General features: G+C 45.5%; 1 protein-coding gene across 1 annotated transcript in view; it reads left to right on the top strand.

Moving 5' to 3' along the window:
• The window catches only part of PDLIM1 (PDZ and LIM domain 1), a 40056-nt gene that overhangs the window by 10909 nt on the left and 13502 nt on the right, over window positions 1-15645 (top strand). The window contains exons 2-4 of the mRNA XM_045854565.1: window positions 6019-6170; window positions 8166-8250; window positions 12302-12501. Coding sequence (XP_045710521.1) covers window positions 6019-6170; window positions 8166-8250; window positions 12302-12501 — 437 coding nt within the window. The remainder of the gene's footprint in view (window positions 1-6018; window positions 6171-8165; window positions 8251-12301; window positions 12502-15645) is intronic.

Raw genomic sequence — 15645 nt, 5'->3', positions numbered from 1 at the left:
ATGGGAGAAGAGGTGAGGGGATTAAGAAGTGTAAATAGGTAGTTACAGAATAGCCATGAGGATATAAAATACAGAATAGGAAATGGAGTAGCTGAAGAACTTATACACATGACCCATGGATATGAATAATGTGGAAATTGCCTAAGGGAGTGGAGATGCTGGATGGAGGGGGGCAAAGGGGGAAAATTGGGACAACTGTAATAGCATAGTCAGTAAAATATAGGAGGAGTAATGATAATAATAAAATTTTTGATCTGTATTCCTATGCACTGCTAAAAGTAAGAATCTTTAGTGGACCTTCTTAAAGGTCCACTGGGGGAAGCCAGCTCTCAGTGGTTGGCCTGGAGGCTGACTGGTGAGTCCTGAAGGGTCTGTTTCTTTGAACTGGTTATGAGAGTATTGTCATTCAGTCACCTTAATCTCAGCAGAACTAAGGCTCAGTGGTTGTTTCTTGTCAGTAACTGGGGGCAGTTGAGTCAGAAGCTATGTTTAGATTGCTTTGTTGTTCACCATTGTTTTCCAATAAAGTACAGTCTTCTTAGAAGGCAAATAATGGCTTTTACAGCCTGGTCTCTTTACATCTCCAGCCTCATTCCCTTCCTCTCCCTTCTGTTCCTGTGTTTCATCCATGCCAGTCCACATGCTGTTCCTATAACTTGGCATGCTTTTTCCCACCTCCCATAGTGCCTTTGCAGTTTTAAGCAACACCTCCTTCAGGGAGTCTCCCCTGATTCCACCCTTAGGTTCCCCCTGCCTCTTTGCTTGTATCACAGCACTCACCAGCTGTTGTACATGCCTGTCTCCCCTAGTAGGTTGTGAGCTCCCTTTTTCATCTGTATTGCAGTGCGGTGCCCGGAATCTACAAACAATAGTTCACATTTTTAGAGCTTGACAGTGTGCTCTGCCTGAATCATCTCATGCAATCCTTATAACAGCCTTTTGATGCCAGGACTGTTATCATTCTTGTTTCGTAGATGAGAAGAGCAAGGCACACAAAGGTGAAATATCTTGCTCAAGGGCACTTGGCTTGTAAGTGGCAGAGACAGGGGACTTGAACCCTGCCCATGACTTCAGAAGCCACATCTTAACAAGCTCCACAGTCTTTCAGAATGTACTTAAGGAATGACCGATCAATGAATGAATGAATGAATGAATGAGAGGACGGAACAGAGGAGGGATGAAGTAGAAACATGCCGTGATCACAGAGGAAGGTTATTTCTTCATTTGTCATGGCCAGTGGGTGTGCATCCAGTTCTGTATAATAGGAATATTTATTTAGATGTAAGTTAAAGAAAGTGGGAGAGCTGTGTCATTGTTCTATTCTGCACCATTTACAAGTGAGATTAAACTCTTCAAAACATGTGTGCTCAGGAGTCTGGTGCAATGCACAGGCTTTAAAGATGCATTTAGGAACTCACACAGTGTAGGGCGGGTGTGCAGGCTGGCCTCTGAGCAAAGGTCTGCCTGGTGGGGGAAGGTGGGGCAGGAGTGCAGATGACATGAGTGAATTCTGCAGAAAATAGCAGGCTGTCCATCGGTGGAAATTGTTGTGCCTAAACCCATTCTTAGGCAGCAAGAGTTGTGTGATTGAGTTGTATGGTCTCTGGGGAAGAAAGCTGGAGAGGGTTTTTGAGGATGTCCATTGACCTGCTGGGTCTATTTCTTTGGAGGAGAGTATAGGATTTCCACTTTAGAAATTGAAGCTTCAATTGACTTCATCATGACTTCATCATGAGCTGGTTCTGGTGGAATTTGATGGTTAGGAGGAAATTAGAAAGGATAGTGTGGTATACTGGGTTAAGTGGGTAGACTCTGGAGCCCCACAGCCAGCCACTCACCAGCTAATAACCTCAGGCAAACCACTTAACCCCTGTTCCTCCATTTCCTCATATGTAATGATGCAGCAACAGTCCCACCTGATAGCATCATATGAGGATTGGTAAATTAGCCTTTGCCAAATACTTAAACTGTTCTTGGCACATAAAAAGCACTTGTTAACTGATGATGACAATGAATGGTTAGAGTGTAGTAAGGATTGGAGTCAAGATGGGAAATAACTGATGTTGGAGATTCAGGCAGGTCTGTCCTGAGCCCCTTTTCAGTCTGTGTTCTGATTTGTGTAGTTTTTAAGGGACGAGGTTACTGGGCTCAGGCTCAGTTTAGAGCAATTGAGATGACTGTCCTATGGCAGGAGCCACCCAGGCAGTGGCAAGAGTCTGTGACACTCTAGTACCTTTTGTAGAATGCCATGGCAGATGAGTTTCCTTAATTCTGGATATTTCTTTGGCTCTGGCACTTGGGCTTGGACCATCTGCTTGTGGCATCGTGGTAAAGCAGAAAAGGAATGGGATAAGGATCCGGTGTCAAGTTCAGGCTCAAGCCTTTAGCTGTGTGAACTTGAATCAGTTATATCTTCTGTGAGTCAGTTTCCTCATCTGTGAAGTTATATATTGGTGGTGAAATCATCATTATTAAAATCTCAAATGGGAGATTGTATGTGAAAGGGCTTTTGTAGAAGGCAAATGTATAATTTGTTTAAATCCCTTTAAAAAATGGCTCTCAAAAGAATGTGAATTTAATCTGTTTATGTGTGAGTCCATCCAAATCCCACCTGATGCTCTTGTCTTGTCACGTCCAAGATTTCCTTTGGCTTCCTGTCAGTTTGGCTTTCAAAACAATCAGACCAACAGAGAGGATGGCCAGGCCGTGCTTGTTCTGGCTCGGGGCTCTTTAGACTGGTTCTAGCTTGTCCGGGACCTGTTGGGATGTACTTAGCAGAAATGCCTCTCCCACAAGACAGCTTGAACCAAGTGCCGGAAATTCCAGAGCTCTTCGCAGCTGAACATATAAAAGAAACTTCCATTTTCATCTTTTCAGACTCCCCCCGCCCCCATTATTTTAGTTTTGTGAGTGGTCACATTCTAGGGTAGCAATGTTGTGAAAATGATTAGTTGATCCCCTTTAAAATAGACATTTTTTAAAGGATAAAATTAGGTAGCATGATTACATATTTATTTATTTGTTTTTGAGTGTGTGTGTTTTTAAAAAAAATTATTTATTTTTAGAGAGAGGGTAAGGGAGGAAGAAAGAGGGAGGGAAATATCAATGTGTGGTTGCCTCTCACATGCCCCCTACTGGGGACCTGGCCTGCAACCCAGGCTTGTGCCCTGACTGGGAATTGAACCAGTGACCCTTTGGTTCACAGGCCAGCACTCAATCCACTGAGCCACACCAGCCAGGGCCATGATTACATATTTAATAACACTAGATAGTCTAGATTCAGTCACTCATTGGACTAACATTTATTGAGTACTTACTATGTACCAGTCATTGTGCTGGGCACTGGGGATACCAACGCACTAAAGGTAGATGAGAGCTGCTTTCACACACCTTACTGGAGGTCCTCAGACATTATATAAATAAACCCACAAAATAGATTTATAAATCTAATATGACAAGTGCCACTGTAAAGAAGAACAGTGTATTAGGATGAAGTGGGCATCTAACTTAGATGGGAGGACAGAGAGGCCTCTCTGAGAAGGGCCATTTAAGCTGAGACCTGATGGGTGAGAAGCTAACTACAGGTTAGAGCTGGTGCTAAGGTCTTGTGGTGGGAAAGAAGGAAGACCCCTGTGGCCAAAGCTTAGTTGGGAAATGGCATGATGAGGGTGAGGAGGGAGACGTGGTCTTCAGGGACCTGGCTGATGATTTTGGATTTTATCCTTGGGGGAATCTCTTTAACACTATTAGAGTTAGTCATGGTAATAATGAGTTTGATCAGGCTGCTTTCTCTGGGGGTAGAGTTTGCCAACCCAGAACCTTTGCTAATCCCAAATAACGTGATGCATAGGTCTAGTATTTAAAAATCCTCACTTGAGGATATGTTTATTGATTTTAGAGTGGGAGGAAGGGTGGGGAGAGAGAGATAAAAAAACATTGATGTGACAGAGAAACATCCAGAGAAGTTGCCTCTTACACACCCCAGGACCAGGGACTGAACCTGCAACCTACATATGAGCCCTGACTGGGGATTGAACCTGCAACCTTTTGGTGTACAGGATGACACTCCAACCAACTGAGCCACCTGGCCAGGGCTGTAGGGTCATTTTAGAGGTGTAGGGTGTATTTATTCTTTAGAAAAAGTCACATATACATGAAATCACGTAAGATCAGACTTCTCAGTGAGATGGGCAGAAAAGGAGAAGAATTTGTTTTCACTGGGTGTCCTGTGTGACTCAGACACTAGTTTCACCATGTTGACTCAAAAGAGAGCGGCCCACGCTTGCCTGTATAAATGTCGTTTCCCAGTGGCTGGATGAGAAAAGGTCTGACCTTGGGCTAGTGCTCTGGTAGATGGATGATGGGAAAGCCAGAAAGGAAGGTTAGAAGGTCAAGGTCTGTACACTGGTTTCCACATCCTGCTACATTCCAGGCAAGTTTTGCCTGATAAAGTCATAGCATGTCTAAGCCAGAAGGGACCTCAAGGATCAAGTCATCCACCCCTTATTTATGGGGCTGAGGTGCTGACGAGGACACGGACCATGACAGCACACCAGCCACCTCAGAAGGGTCAGTATTTTCAGTTTGGTGAAATGGAAACCATGGCTGCTGCACTCCTGCATCAGATATGGAGACTTAGGGCTTAAGCCTTGTGTCTTGCTTTGGTGCCTCGAAGGGCCTCTTACCTCTGGTTCAGCTTTTCAGAGGCACACATGCTCACAAGATCTTCCCCAGTTGGTTCCCAGGTGTCAAGGGCCCTCTCCAAGGGGAGGGCAGAACCCAGTGGGCGCTGGGAGTCCCGGTGTGTTACCACCACTCTGTTCCTGGGGAACTTGGAATTCCCATTAAGGAAAGTGTTTTATGTCAAAAGTCATGGACTGACACTGGCGTGGTAGTAATATTTTTAGTACACCTTGGTTTAGAAAATACCTAGTAACAAAAAAAATTACTCTGAGGTTAGTACTACTTCAAAGTGAGTTTGTGTTTTTGATCATCACAACAGCATCTGTATTTACTTGAAAAGTAGTTGTGCATCTGTGTGTGAGAGTCGGTAGCAGGTGGGTTTGATGGCCCATTGCACAGTAACTGACTGGTTCCCCCAGTATTGGGGGTCCATACATGTGGAACCATTGGTTCAGAAGCCTTGACCTGCAGAAAACCAGGAACCTATGGGGACAACCCTGATCATAGTCAGCTTCCCGGATGGAGAAAATAAACCAGTGTAAACCCATTCTACCGCATTATAAAGTAGTTTTTATTGCCTTTTTTAATCACAAAAGTATCCACCTCATTGTAAAAACCAGAAACATTACAGAAATGAATAACTGAACAGTTTTGTGTGCAGTGTTCTAATTTGTTTCTGTGCATAAATGACATTAAGGTTTTTGTAGATATAGATGTTACTGTACATGATGTTCTCTAAGTGTGTGTGTGTTTCATGTGGTGGGTGACTTATCTTAAAGAAGCAATAAGGTTCAGTGGGAAGGACGTTGGGTCTGAATTCAGGGTGTGAGTCCCAGCTCTGTAATATACTAATTGGATGGCTAGTAATACAGGGTGGGGCAAACATAGGTTTACAGTTGTTCATGTGGAAAATAATACAATAATTAATAAATAACAATACAAGAATAAACTCTGTTACACGTACTCACAACTGTGAACCTACTTTTCCCACACCCTGTATAGTAATATTACTAGTTGAATGGTTCCCGGCTAAGTCACAGATCTTTCTAAGCCTCAGTTTCCCAGTCTCTAAAACGGGGACTGATGTTTGTCCTCCCTTCTCACAAGGCTGTTGTGAGGATCCCCTGAGACGGTTGGTATATAGGAAAGGACTCTTTGTAAACCGTGATGTATCACATAAATGGAAAGGATTGTTACTATTGACACTTAGGATTTTAGTCCCTTTCCTTCTTACACGCTTTGATCCACATCTGTGAATACTTAACTCCGTGGTAAGTTACTTAGTGGTTGCCTTGGAGACGAGTAGTAACTAGCCCGCCCTTTCCTTTTTTCCAGGTCACTCCCGGAAGCAAGGCTGCTATAGCTAATTTGTGTATTGGAGATATAATCACAGCCATCGATGGGGAAAATACCAGCGATATGACACACTTGGAAGCTCAGAACAAAATCAAGGGCTGTGTAGACAACATGACTCTCACGGTAGCCAGGTAAGGCTTGTGGAAACGCCCTTTCATTTCTGATCCACTGGACGCTGCAGATGGGCGAGGACACACCCATCTCAGAACCCCTGACACCCCCAGCTCAGTGCCACCCATACTACAAGCAGGTTAAAAGGTCTGTGGAATTGGAATTTCAGGTGGCTTATTTCCTCTCCGGTTGTCATAGTGCTTCTTATATTTTGGGCATCTTTCTGCATTTTAACTTGATCCAATACAAGTAGCCAAGATTCAGGGAAGTAAGATCAGTTAACTATTGTCAGGTATAATGAAATGAAAACTTTTTCTTGGAAACCATCGAGAATCTACTCAGGATGTTGCTCCCGCCACACCACGCTGAGCAGTGGGTACTGCACCAGGCACTTACAATGACAGAGAAGGCAAGCACACACCAGCCAAAGCGCTGAGTGTAATAAGTTAGAGTGCGCAGCGAGAAAGGGGAGCTGACTGTTCTCAACAGGCCGATGAGTGAGTAGGCAGAGTGCACTGGGAGTTGTAATTGGGGTGGGATTCCCATTCTTCTGTCCTTGGGTCTTGGAAGGAACCCTGCAAAGGCATGATTTCAGGAGTGATTTGGTTCAGCCTTTATGGCCCTGTATTTCCTGTTGGATCAAGTTCATATTCTCCATTCTGATATCCTGTTATGTTAACCTGCTCTTGAGTGTCTCATGAACCTTGGCTTCCACAGCTCTTCCTCACGAACCATTTGCTCAGCTTCTCATCTGTGAAGTAGGTTTGTGGCTTTCTTCTACCTGGTACCGCAGGACTGTTAGGAGGACCAAGTGGGGAGCAGGATGTCAACAGTTTCGCACACTTCCATGCCCTGTTGTTATGGGAGGTCACTTTATGACTACCCTCTTGAACGCTCGTTTTCCCCTCATTCTCATATCCATTTCTGTCTCAGTCCAGATCTTCTCCTTCAAGCCTTAGTTCAAGATATTCATTTACTTATCCATTCATAGGTTAATCGATTTTTTTATCCACTTACCAACAAATTGAACAGGATTTTTTTTTAAGATTTTATTTATTTATTTATTTATTTTAGAGAGGGAAGGGAGGGAGAAAGAGAAAGAGAGGAACATCAATGTGCAGTTGCTGGGGGTTATGGCCTGCAGCCCAGGCATGTACCCTGACTGGGAATCGAACCTGCGATACTTTGGTTCGCAGCCCGCGCTCAATCCACTGAGCTACGCCAGCCAGGGCTAAAGGTTATTTATTTATTTATTTTAGAGAGGGAAGGGAGGGAGAAAGAGAGAGAGAGAGAAACATCAGTGTGGGGTTGCTGGGGGTCATGGCCTGCAACCCAGGCATGTGCCCTGACTGGGAATCGAACATGCGACACTTTGGTTCACAGCCCGCGCTCAATCCACTGAGCTATGCCAGCCAGTGAACAGGAGTTTTTTTAATGTATATCTGGCACTGTGCTAGGCAGTCTGACACTACAAAGATAAGTACAAGTGTTCTCCCCCGAAGAGAGACAATGACCTACACTAATGAAAACTGAGCCCGGACTGAGAGTGATGCCCTGTGCTTGACACAAAGAAATCTTTTGCAAGCTCAAAAAAGGAGGCATCACTTTTATAGGGCCAGATTAGCTTCAAGGGTGAGACAGTTATCTGGTTGGACCAAGAACACTGGGAGAGACAGAGGAGACCTCATTCTGTCCTGAGTGGAGGTGGGCTGCATGAGGCATGCTCAGGAGCCAGGAGGAGGCCAGTTCGGCTGGGGGTCAGCGACACAGAGTGGCGTGAGGGAGGTCGAGGCTGAGGAAGGTAGGTCCCAGTGGCTCGGGGCTGGGCATGGACAGCCATCCTATGTGATGTGATCAGATTGTAGCTTTTGAAAGATCACTGTGGTGGCAGAATGCTAGTTCGGAGTCTAGGAGTCAGGTGAGAGAAGGCATTTTCCCATTCTGTTTTTAGTATATATTATTATTTCCAACATTTAGCATGCATGAAACGACAGCTTTGTCTCAATCTCTTACAGATCTGAAAACAAAGTCTGGTCTCCTTTAGTGACAGAGGAAGGGAAACGTCATCCGTACAAGATGAATTTAGCCTCTGAACCACAAGTAAGTACTGTACTCCACTGCCTGTCCTCTCACTACCCAGTGTCTGTTTTGCTTTTCTAAAAATTTGTTTATTGATCTTAGAGAAATTGGGGAGAGAGAAAGAGAAACATCAGTTTGTTGTTCCATTCATCTATGTGTTCGTTGGGCGAATCTTGTGCATACCCTGCCTGGGGATCAGACCCGCAGCCTTGGCATATCAAGACGATGCTTTAACCAACTGAGCACCCAGCCAGGGCTTCTTTTTAGCTTTTGGCACAGCTCAGCACACTCCCATTTTTTCCTGCTGCCGGGATTATTGGGTCCTGGCTGTTGTTCAGCCCTTCCCGTAAGGGAACTGTAGGAGGAAAGGGCTGGAAAACCCCAAGGCAGTGACGCCATGGCCTGGAAGCTGGGGGTAGGAAGACATACAGGAAGCTGGTGGAAGCCTTCCTGTGCAGAATGGGGTGGCGGGACCCTGTCAGATAAAGGAGCTGACTCAGCTCTTTAGGTACGTCAGATACAAACGAGTTGTGCCGTAGATGAAAGTAACTTTGAGTCCCGAAGCCTGGAAGCTAGAGGAGCTAAGGAGAAATTTCATAGTAAACTGTGCTTCTCTCCCTGGTATCCCACTGTCTGATTTCCATGATCCTTAAGGTGGAAATCTCTATTTTTGTTATGGTGATACTTCTAGAAAGACCTTAAATTTACTAAAATGAAGTGGTAATTCATATTGAAAAATGTGGTAGGGAGTCAATGCACAGTCTGAATTTCCTTGGAGAGTAGACTGGCCCAAGATCTCATATTTGTAAATAAATCTCTCCGTACTTAGAGTATAGGTGATTTTATTTCTGTCTTCCTCAATTACATCTTCTAAATAATTTACAGAGAATGGACATTCTTTTTTTAAATAAGGGGAAAAACTTAAATGAGAAAGTTTAGAATACCTTTGAAAAATTCCACGCACCTGACATACTGCTTTCACAAAGTATGTGTCTCCTGGATAAGTTAATGAATTATTAATGATAAATTAATAAGTAAGTGGTGATTAAAAACTTCTTTTAGACTAGTTTGTGATTATTATCTGTTTAATTCCAATTGAAGATTTGAACTTTATTTTTTTTCTAAATTTTTAAAAATTGATTTCGGATAGAGAGGGGGAGGGAAACATCGATTTGTTGCCCCACCCATTTCTGCACTCGCTGGTTGATTCTTGTCTGTGCCCTGACTGGAGAGTGAACTCAAAACCTTGGGGTATCAGGACGATGCTCTAGCCAATTTAGCTACCCAGCCAGGGCGTTTGGGGAGGCTAGTTTTTATGGTGAATTGAAATATAATCAAAAGGTAACATAGCTGGCTATTTTTTATACATAAAGCAGAAAACTTGTATGAAATCAGACTCACTGGGTGCATTTGTATGGGTAAAGTGAGTGATTGTATATAAGTGACATTTATTTTCTCAACTTCTATTAAAATGTCAGAAATCTAGTCACACAAAATTTTTTCCATTAATATAATAAAAATCATACTTAATAATCCTGAGTCACATTAAGAGTCACTTTATATCTGACATTTCAAAACGGACATGACCCTGTTACTCTTTATAGGTCACGTGAGGGAAGTTCATAAACTGAGGCTTAGTCTGAAAATGCCCGTGGTGCCGACTAATTTAAAACACGCCACAGTTAGTTCCAGTGTCCCGGGACTTCCAGCCACTTCATTAAATTCACTGTTCACGTTATGTTTTACTGTGTTAAATTCTCATATATTTTATAATATAGAGGAATGATTTAGTTTTAATTTGGTCCATCTAAAATCCCAGTTTTAACCTAGGGCAATACTTATTTTTCCATGCGTTATGCTTGCATTTTCATTTTAAACATATATAAGCTGGTTACCTGTGTTAATATTTTGGAGGTGGTTCTCATCAGATTAAAAGAATTGTCGAATACTTTAACTTCTAACTCGTATATTTTTCTTTTGATTGCAGTAACTCTTCCTTCGTATGAGAAATTTCTCACCTCTAACTTTTTCAGTCTCCACTTTCCAGCCATTCTAAAATAGAGTGAGTAGGGGCAGAGTTCATCTATAATGAAAAGATCTGTTAGTTCATGCACTGCCAGCCAACACCCCAGCTTATCTTAGGTCAGAGCAGTTACACACCTAGTTTATATTTCCTCATTATTGAGTTTCCTAGGCGACTGATAAATACGAAGTCCAAACAATTACATCATCCCTTCCAAAAGGCAGGCCCTGAATTAACCGCCTGAGTTCTGGAAAGACCAGTATTCACATGGGGTTACAGATATTCCTTTTATGTACAAAACAGATATATTCTTGGAAGATTCTCCATAAAGTGAAAACCAGAATTTCCAACCTGAGTTCCCTCCTGACTTCCATTCTAGTGGAAAATGCAGTTCTGTGGAGGGAGAAGGGGACAGACGCCGGTTGAGTGTCCGTGTGCCAGGCACTGTGCTTGGCGCACTGATACTTCCCACCGAGGCCTTGGGGAAGAGGCCTGATTTACTTCATTTTAAAGAGGAGACGTGGGCTGAGAGAGGTGCATGTAACTTGCCCAAAGCTGAACAGGAAGTGACAGGGAAAAACTGAGCCAAGACAGAGAAACAAGGGCCGTTGCCTGGTGCTCAGCACCCCGAGCTGCCTGCCCCTAGGAATGGCCGTGCGGGAGGAGAGGGAGGAAAGCGCGGCACTCCTGGCTGCAGGTGTGCGCCTGCCCGGTGGTGCTGTGGGGTGGCCGCCCGCCCGCCAGTCTGCTGCCGTTAATCACTGCATACGATTCCTTGGATTACTTGTGCCACACAATTTACTTCACTATTCTCTGATTACTGCTAGACTTATTTTCTTAATTCTACTTACTTCCCCTTTTGCGAATCATCGGTGTGTCCTTAGCTTTGGTCCGAGTGTGAACAAAGTCAACTCGACTTCCTTTATACGGTCAAACCTCACTGCTTTGGACTTGTTGAAGAGGGTGCTCATGTGAATAGTGAAAAAGGATATTTTCATGTTGATTACTTTAAATCAGTGCACAGTAAATGAAGGTTTAATATTTTCTGTGAAAGCGTGAAAGACTTGAAGTTTTAGCCAAAAAAGGAAAAAGAAAAAGGAAGAACAACAGAGAACAGAAACTCCTTGGGAGCAGTTGTTCTAGGCCTGGGCGTTAAGAAAGAGACCAGGGTTCATTCAGCAAGATTACTGGGGAACCCAGAGAATACGGCACGGGTTGAGTTTAGTCAGCTGTACGAGAGTGTCTGTTGCCTGGGAGCCAGGGTTGACCCAGTCTTGCTAACCGAAGCTGTGATTTTTTTTTTAAAGACATGTTAATTTAAAAAATTTTGGCTGTTTGTTAAAAAGCTCTGAGGTGTTGTAGCTGTAGTAATTATCCACAGCTCTGGCAAAGCCAGCATGGGGGTGGAGGGCGCTTTCTCAAGTTACAGCCCCCCTGGGCACTGCCCTGTAACAGATATCCCCTAGCCTTCATCTGATTGGCCTTGTCCTTCACCCGCAAGAAACCTCAGATTCTGAATTCCCTTTGGCCCCCTCCACGGGCCACCCGTCTCCACCTAGTCAGGGCCTGCTTCACCCCGAGCAGCCCTCTTATCTTGTTTGTCTAACCCTCTCCGTTCTGGGGGCTTCATCTCTACCTTTCATCAACTTTTGCCTTGCACTGGCCGTGAAGTGACTGCCTGTTCTTCTCTCCCTGGAACCTCAGTCCCCCTGTAATGTGCCCTGAAAGGGTGTTTCAGCTCCAAGGCATCAAAGGGTATCCTGCCCAGGGCTCCCCGGTGGGAGGTCAGCTTCACTGGGCCTCAGGGAAGAACCAGAAGGCAGAGCTGGCGTGTGAACCTGCACACGTGCCCAGCTTGTGAGACTCCCCGGCTGTGGCCCCTATCTGGTGGGTACATCAGAGCCCCTCAACTAAAGTTTGGTGTTGGTCAGGGCCACTGGAGCTCATTGGAACACCTCTTTCCCTCGTGCTCGGCCAGCACTGTCCATCAAGGGGTTATGTTGGACGCCCCTGACCCCCCTTGATGTCTCCTCTGGTCTCTGCCTGCAGGAAGTCCGACACATAGGAAGCGCCCACAACCGGAGTGCCATGCCCTTCACCGCCCCGTCTGCCTCCAGCTCCGCCCCCAGGGTCATCACAAACCAGTACAACAACCCCTCTGGCCTCTACTCTTCTGAAAACATCTCCAACTTCAACAGCGCCTTGGAGTCAAAGACAATGGCCAGTGGGCCAGAGACGAACGGCAGAGTGTAAGTAGGGTCATGAACCCTCCTCCAGGCCAGGACCAAGGTCTGGCGTGCAGGCAGGTGGGAGACAGCTGAGCCACTGACCCAGGGGGTAGAAAGGTCTACTTTAGCACAGTCCTCTCTGTGTTCCTTCTCCTCATCTCTAAAAAGGAAGTAGTACCACCTGCCTTGTAGGGTTGTTGTTAAAATACGTAACCTGTAAAGTGCCCAGTACTGTGTTTGGCACAAAGTAGTCAGTTATTTGCTGAGACCTATGTTTGTTACTGTCTTAATATCTTCGGTCATCGTCATCTTCAAGGTGATCATACTCCTTCCTTGACAGCCCCACTGTGTCCTGAGAAATTCTTCAGTGTTTACAGTTCGGGGCTTCTGCTGTGTTTACCATCGAAGGGAAAGTACTTCGATGCAGTTTTTGGTTTGCTTCCTTCCTGAGAGGCTGGTAGAAATAATAGAAGGAAGAGAAGTCCATAAGGATGTAGACACGTGCCCACAGGAACAGGTCCTGATCCGGAAGCAGAAGCAGCTCTGCCCAGGGTAGGGGTGGGGCTGCAGGTGGGCAGTGTGGACAGGTCTAAGGAAGCATCTTGCTCGGGACTGAGGAGGTGTGTCCCCTCCTGTTCCTGACCATAGCTGCTTTTATGTCTTTTTTTCCTCTTTTAATTTTTATTTATTGAGTTTAGAGAGAAAGAGAGAAAAACGTCAATTTGTTGTTCCAGTTAGTTATACATTCATAACTAAAGTGATTCTCGTATGTGCCCTGACTGGGGATCAAACCCACAACCTTGGCGTATTGGGACAACGCTCTAACCCACCGAGCTACCTGGCCCGAGGAACCTCTGTGTCTTTATTCAGCAGAGGGTTTCCAGCGTCTGCTCCATCCCAAACTCTTTGAAGAGGAATCCAAAACCTGGGAGTACCACAGATAATGGCAGAGAGCTGGGTTTGAGGATAAAGATGGGACGGGTTTTCTGTGGATGAAAGGGGGATGGACTGTGTCACCCGTTGCCATGTCAAGTGCCCAGAGGTAGCAGGGAGAAGGACACGAGGGCAGAGCTGAGTGCAAACAGACGGGAGCTGACTGGCGCGTGGTGGCTGGCCAGTGCATGCCCCATCCAGAGGGGGACCCACTCCTTGGCTCCAGCCAGACACCACGTGCTGGCCTGCGAGTCCCATTTCTGATGATTAATTGCATTGAAGCAGAAGTCCAAATGCCTCTTTTTATCTGAAATTTCTTGATCTTTTAAGTGCTGGTGACAGTCAGATTTGTTGGAAAATACTGTGTGGTCCAAACTTGTCTGATCCCTGAGAGTCGAATGGAATCCACAGTTCTTATGTTAGCTCTGAAGCCCATTTTGCTGTCTAGTTTTTCCCCAATTCACCTTTAATGAGAATCTGCCTGGATCTTAGAGTGATTCAGTTATAAATCCATTGCTTCAAATGCAGAGGTAGGAGAGGGTAAGGCACGAGAGGTTTCAGATGACTTAAATGTTTGGGAAGGGCTGTTGCGGGGACCTCTTGAGGGCTCCTGGGCCATATCCTTCATCTAATTCCCCTCCCCCTGGAAAAGAGCCAGATGGCATTGGGCACCCATCCATGCAGGGGTCTGTGCCCAGCACTGAAAGGCACTGTGGTGTTTCAAGTCTAATGGGGGAGACTTTGCTAGGTGACTCATACTTTAGAAGCTGTTACTGCATTTGTTGTGGTATCCAAGACAGAGTGGCTACCTCTGCTTCTTCCCCCAGATTCTGGTTCCTGCAGTGTGGTACTGGCTTGAGATGATGGTATCCTTCCAGGTGACCCTGGGAACGTTTGGGGTACTTGAGACAGAGCCCGTGCTGGGCCACCCAAGCTTTCCATGGACACGCACTGAAAGGAAGCTTTCTCTCCAGCAGCTCAGCGGGGAGCTGAGTGGTGGAAATGCCATGGACCACGGTTCTTGTTTTTTGTTGCTTTGGTGCTGGGGGAAGGCTGAGAATGTGACCCTCTGTTACTGTCCCCAAGTGGAATGTTCCATGTTCTGGGTTTAATAACTCAGGAAATGACACATCCTTAATTGAAGGAGCTGCTATGCATTGGGAGAAATATGTGCCTGGGAGGTATTTTTAGTATGGCCTTGGCCATTATTCCTCAATTAATGTCTTCTTTCTTCTCTCATGCTCCCCGTCTGCACCCTTCCCTCAGCCTGAGACAATTAAATCTGAAACTGTCTGGACACTGCACAAGCCTTTCCTCTAGCCCCTGTCTCCTCCTGCCGTGGACTTTTGGGCTTCAGGGCCCTCCGAGTCTTTATCAAAAATCCCTTTTCAGATTTTCTCAGCAGAGGGGGGCCAGGTTCTGCTCCATCCCAAACTCTTTGAGGAGGAATCCAGAAACAGTGGGAATCCCAGGAGCCCATGGCTGAGAAACTTGCTGAACAGGCTGTGCTGCCTGTATGGGGGTCTCTGTTTACTGGGCTGTTGCCGGAAAGGCCCTGTGCACCCTCAGCGAGATTGTCCTGCAAACCCAGCAGCCACCCGGTAACTTTGCTTTCGTCCTCTACAGAAGTCTCAAGCGCTCGCTCACCCCCGCTGTTTAGTCTGTGAAATCCACTGAGATTCCAGAATTGGCTCACTTCATACTTTGCATCTGAGGTCATTACTGATTCCCTGGGGCTCATTCTGCATTTCTTTGTCCTGTGCACTTCAAAGCGGACTGGTTGTGTGTGTGTGTGTGTGTGTGTGTGTGTGTGTGTGTGTGTGTGTGTCTGTTTCTGTCTTGTAGGACTTCCCAGGGTCATGTCCCCATCAGACAAGAACACAGACAGCATTGTCTTTTCCTAATTTAACTGTGAAGTCAGGCGAGAGGGTGTTATCCACCGTCTGTTCTCCAAGCACACACCCAGCCGAGTGGGAGGGCCTGTAGGTCGGTTTCAGTCTAACAGTTGTTTATGGAGTGCCTTCTATGTACCTGTGGGTGCAGGAAATGTTGCCGTGTTCAGCATTAAGCTTTTACCTGCCCTCTGACTTCTTTTAGCTGAGTTTAGGGATTCTCAGGTCATTTTCTGATGTTTTGGGGCCTATTTCATTTTCTGTGTGATGACACTCACTCAATACTTTCCTAAAAGCGCAGGCTTCACAGATAGCAGGGCCTGAGCTTGAATTCCAGCTC

Source organism: Phyllostomus hastatus, unplaced genomic scaffold, assembly GCF_019186645.2.
Source record: "Phyllostomus hastatus isolate PE091 unplaced genomic scaffold, TTU_PhHast_1.1 phas_scaffold_1066, whole genome shotgun sequence".
In the NCBI taxonomy this organism is placed as follows: domain Eukaryota; kingdom Metazoa; phylum Chordata; class Mammalia; order Chiroptera; family Phyllostomidae; genus Phyllostomus; species Phyllostomus hastatus.
Note: the sequence above shows the minus strand (reverse complement) of the source record. Positions and strands in the feature narration are given on the sequence as shown.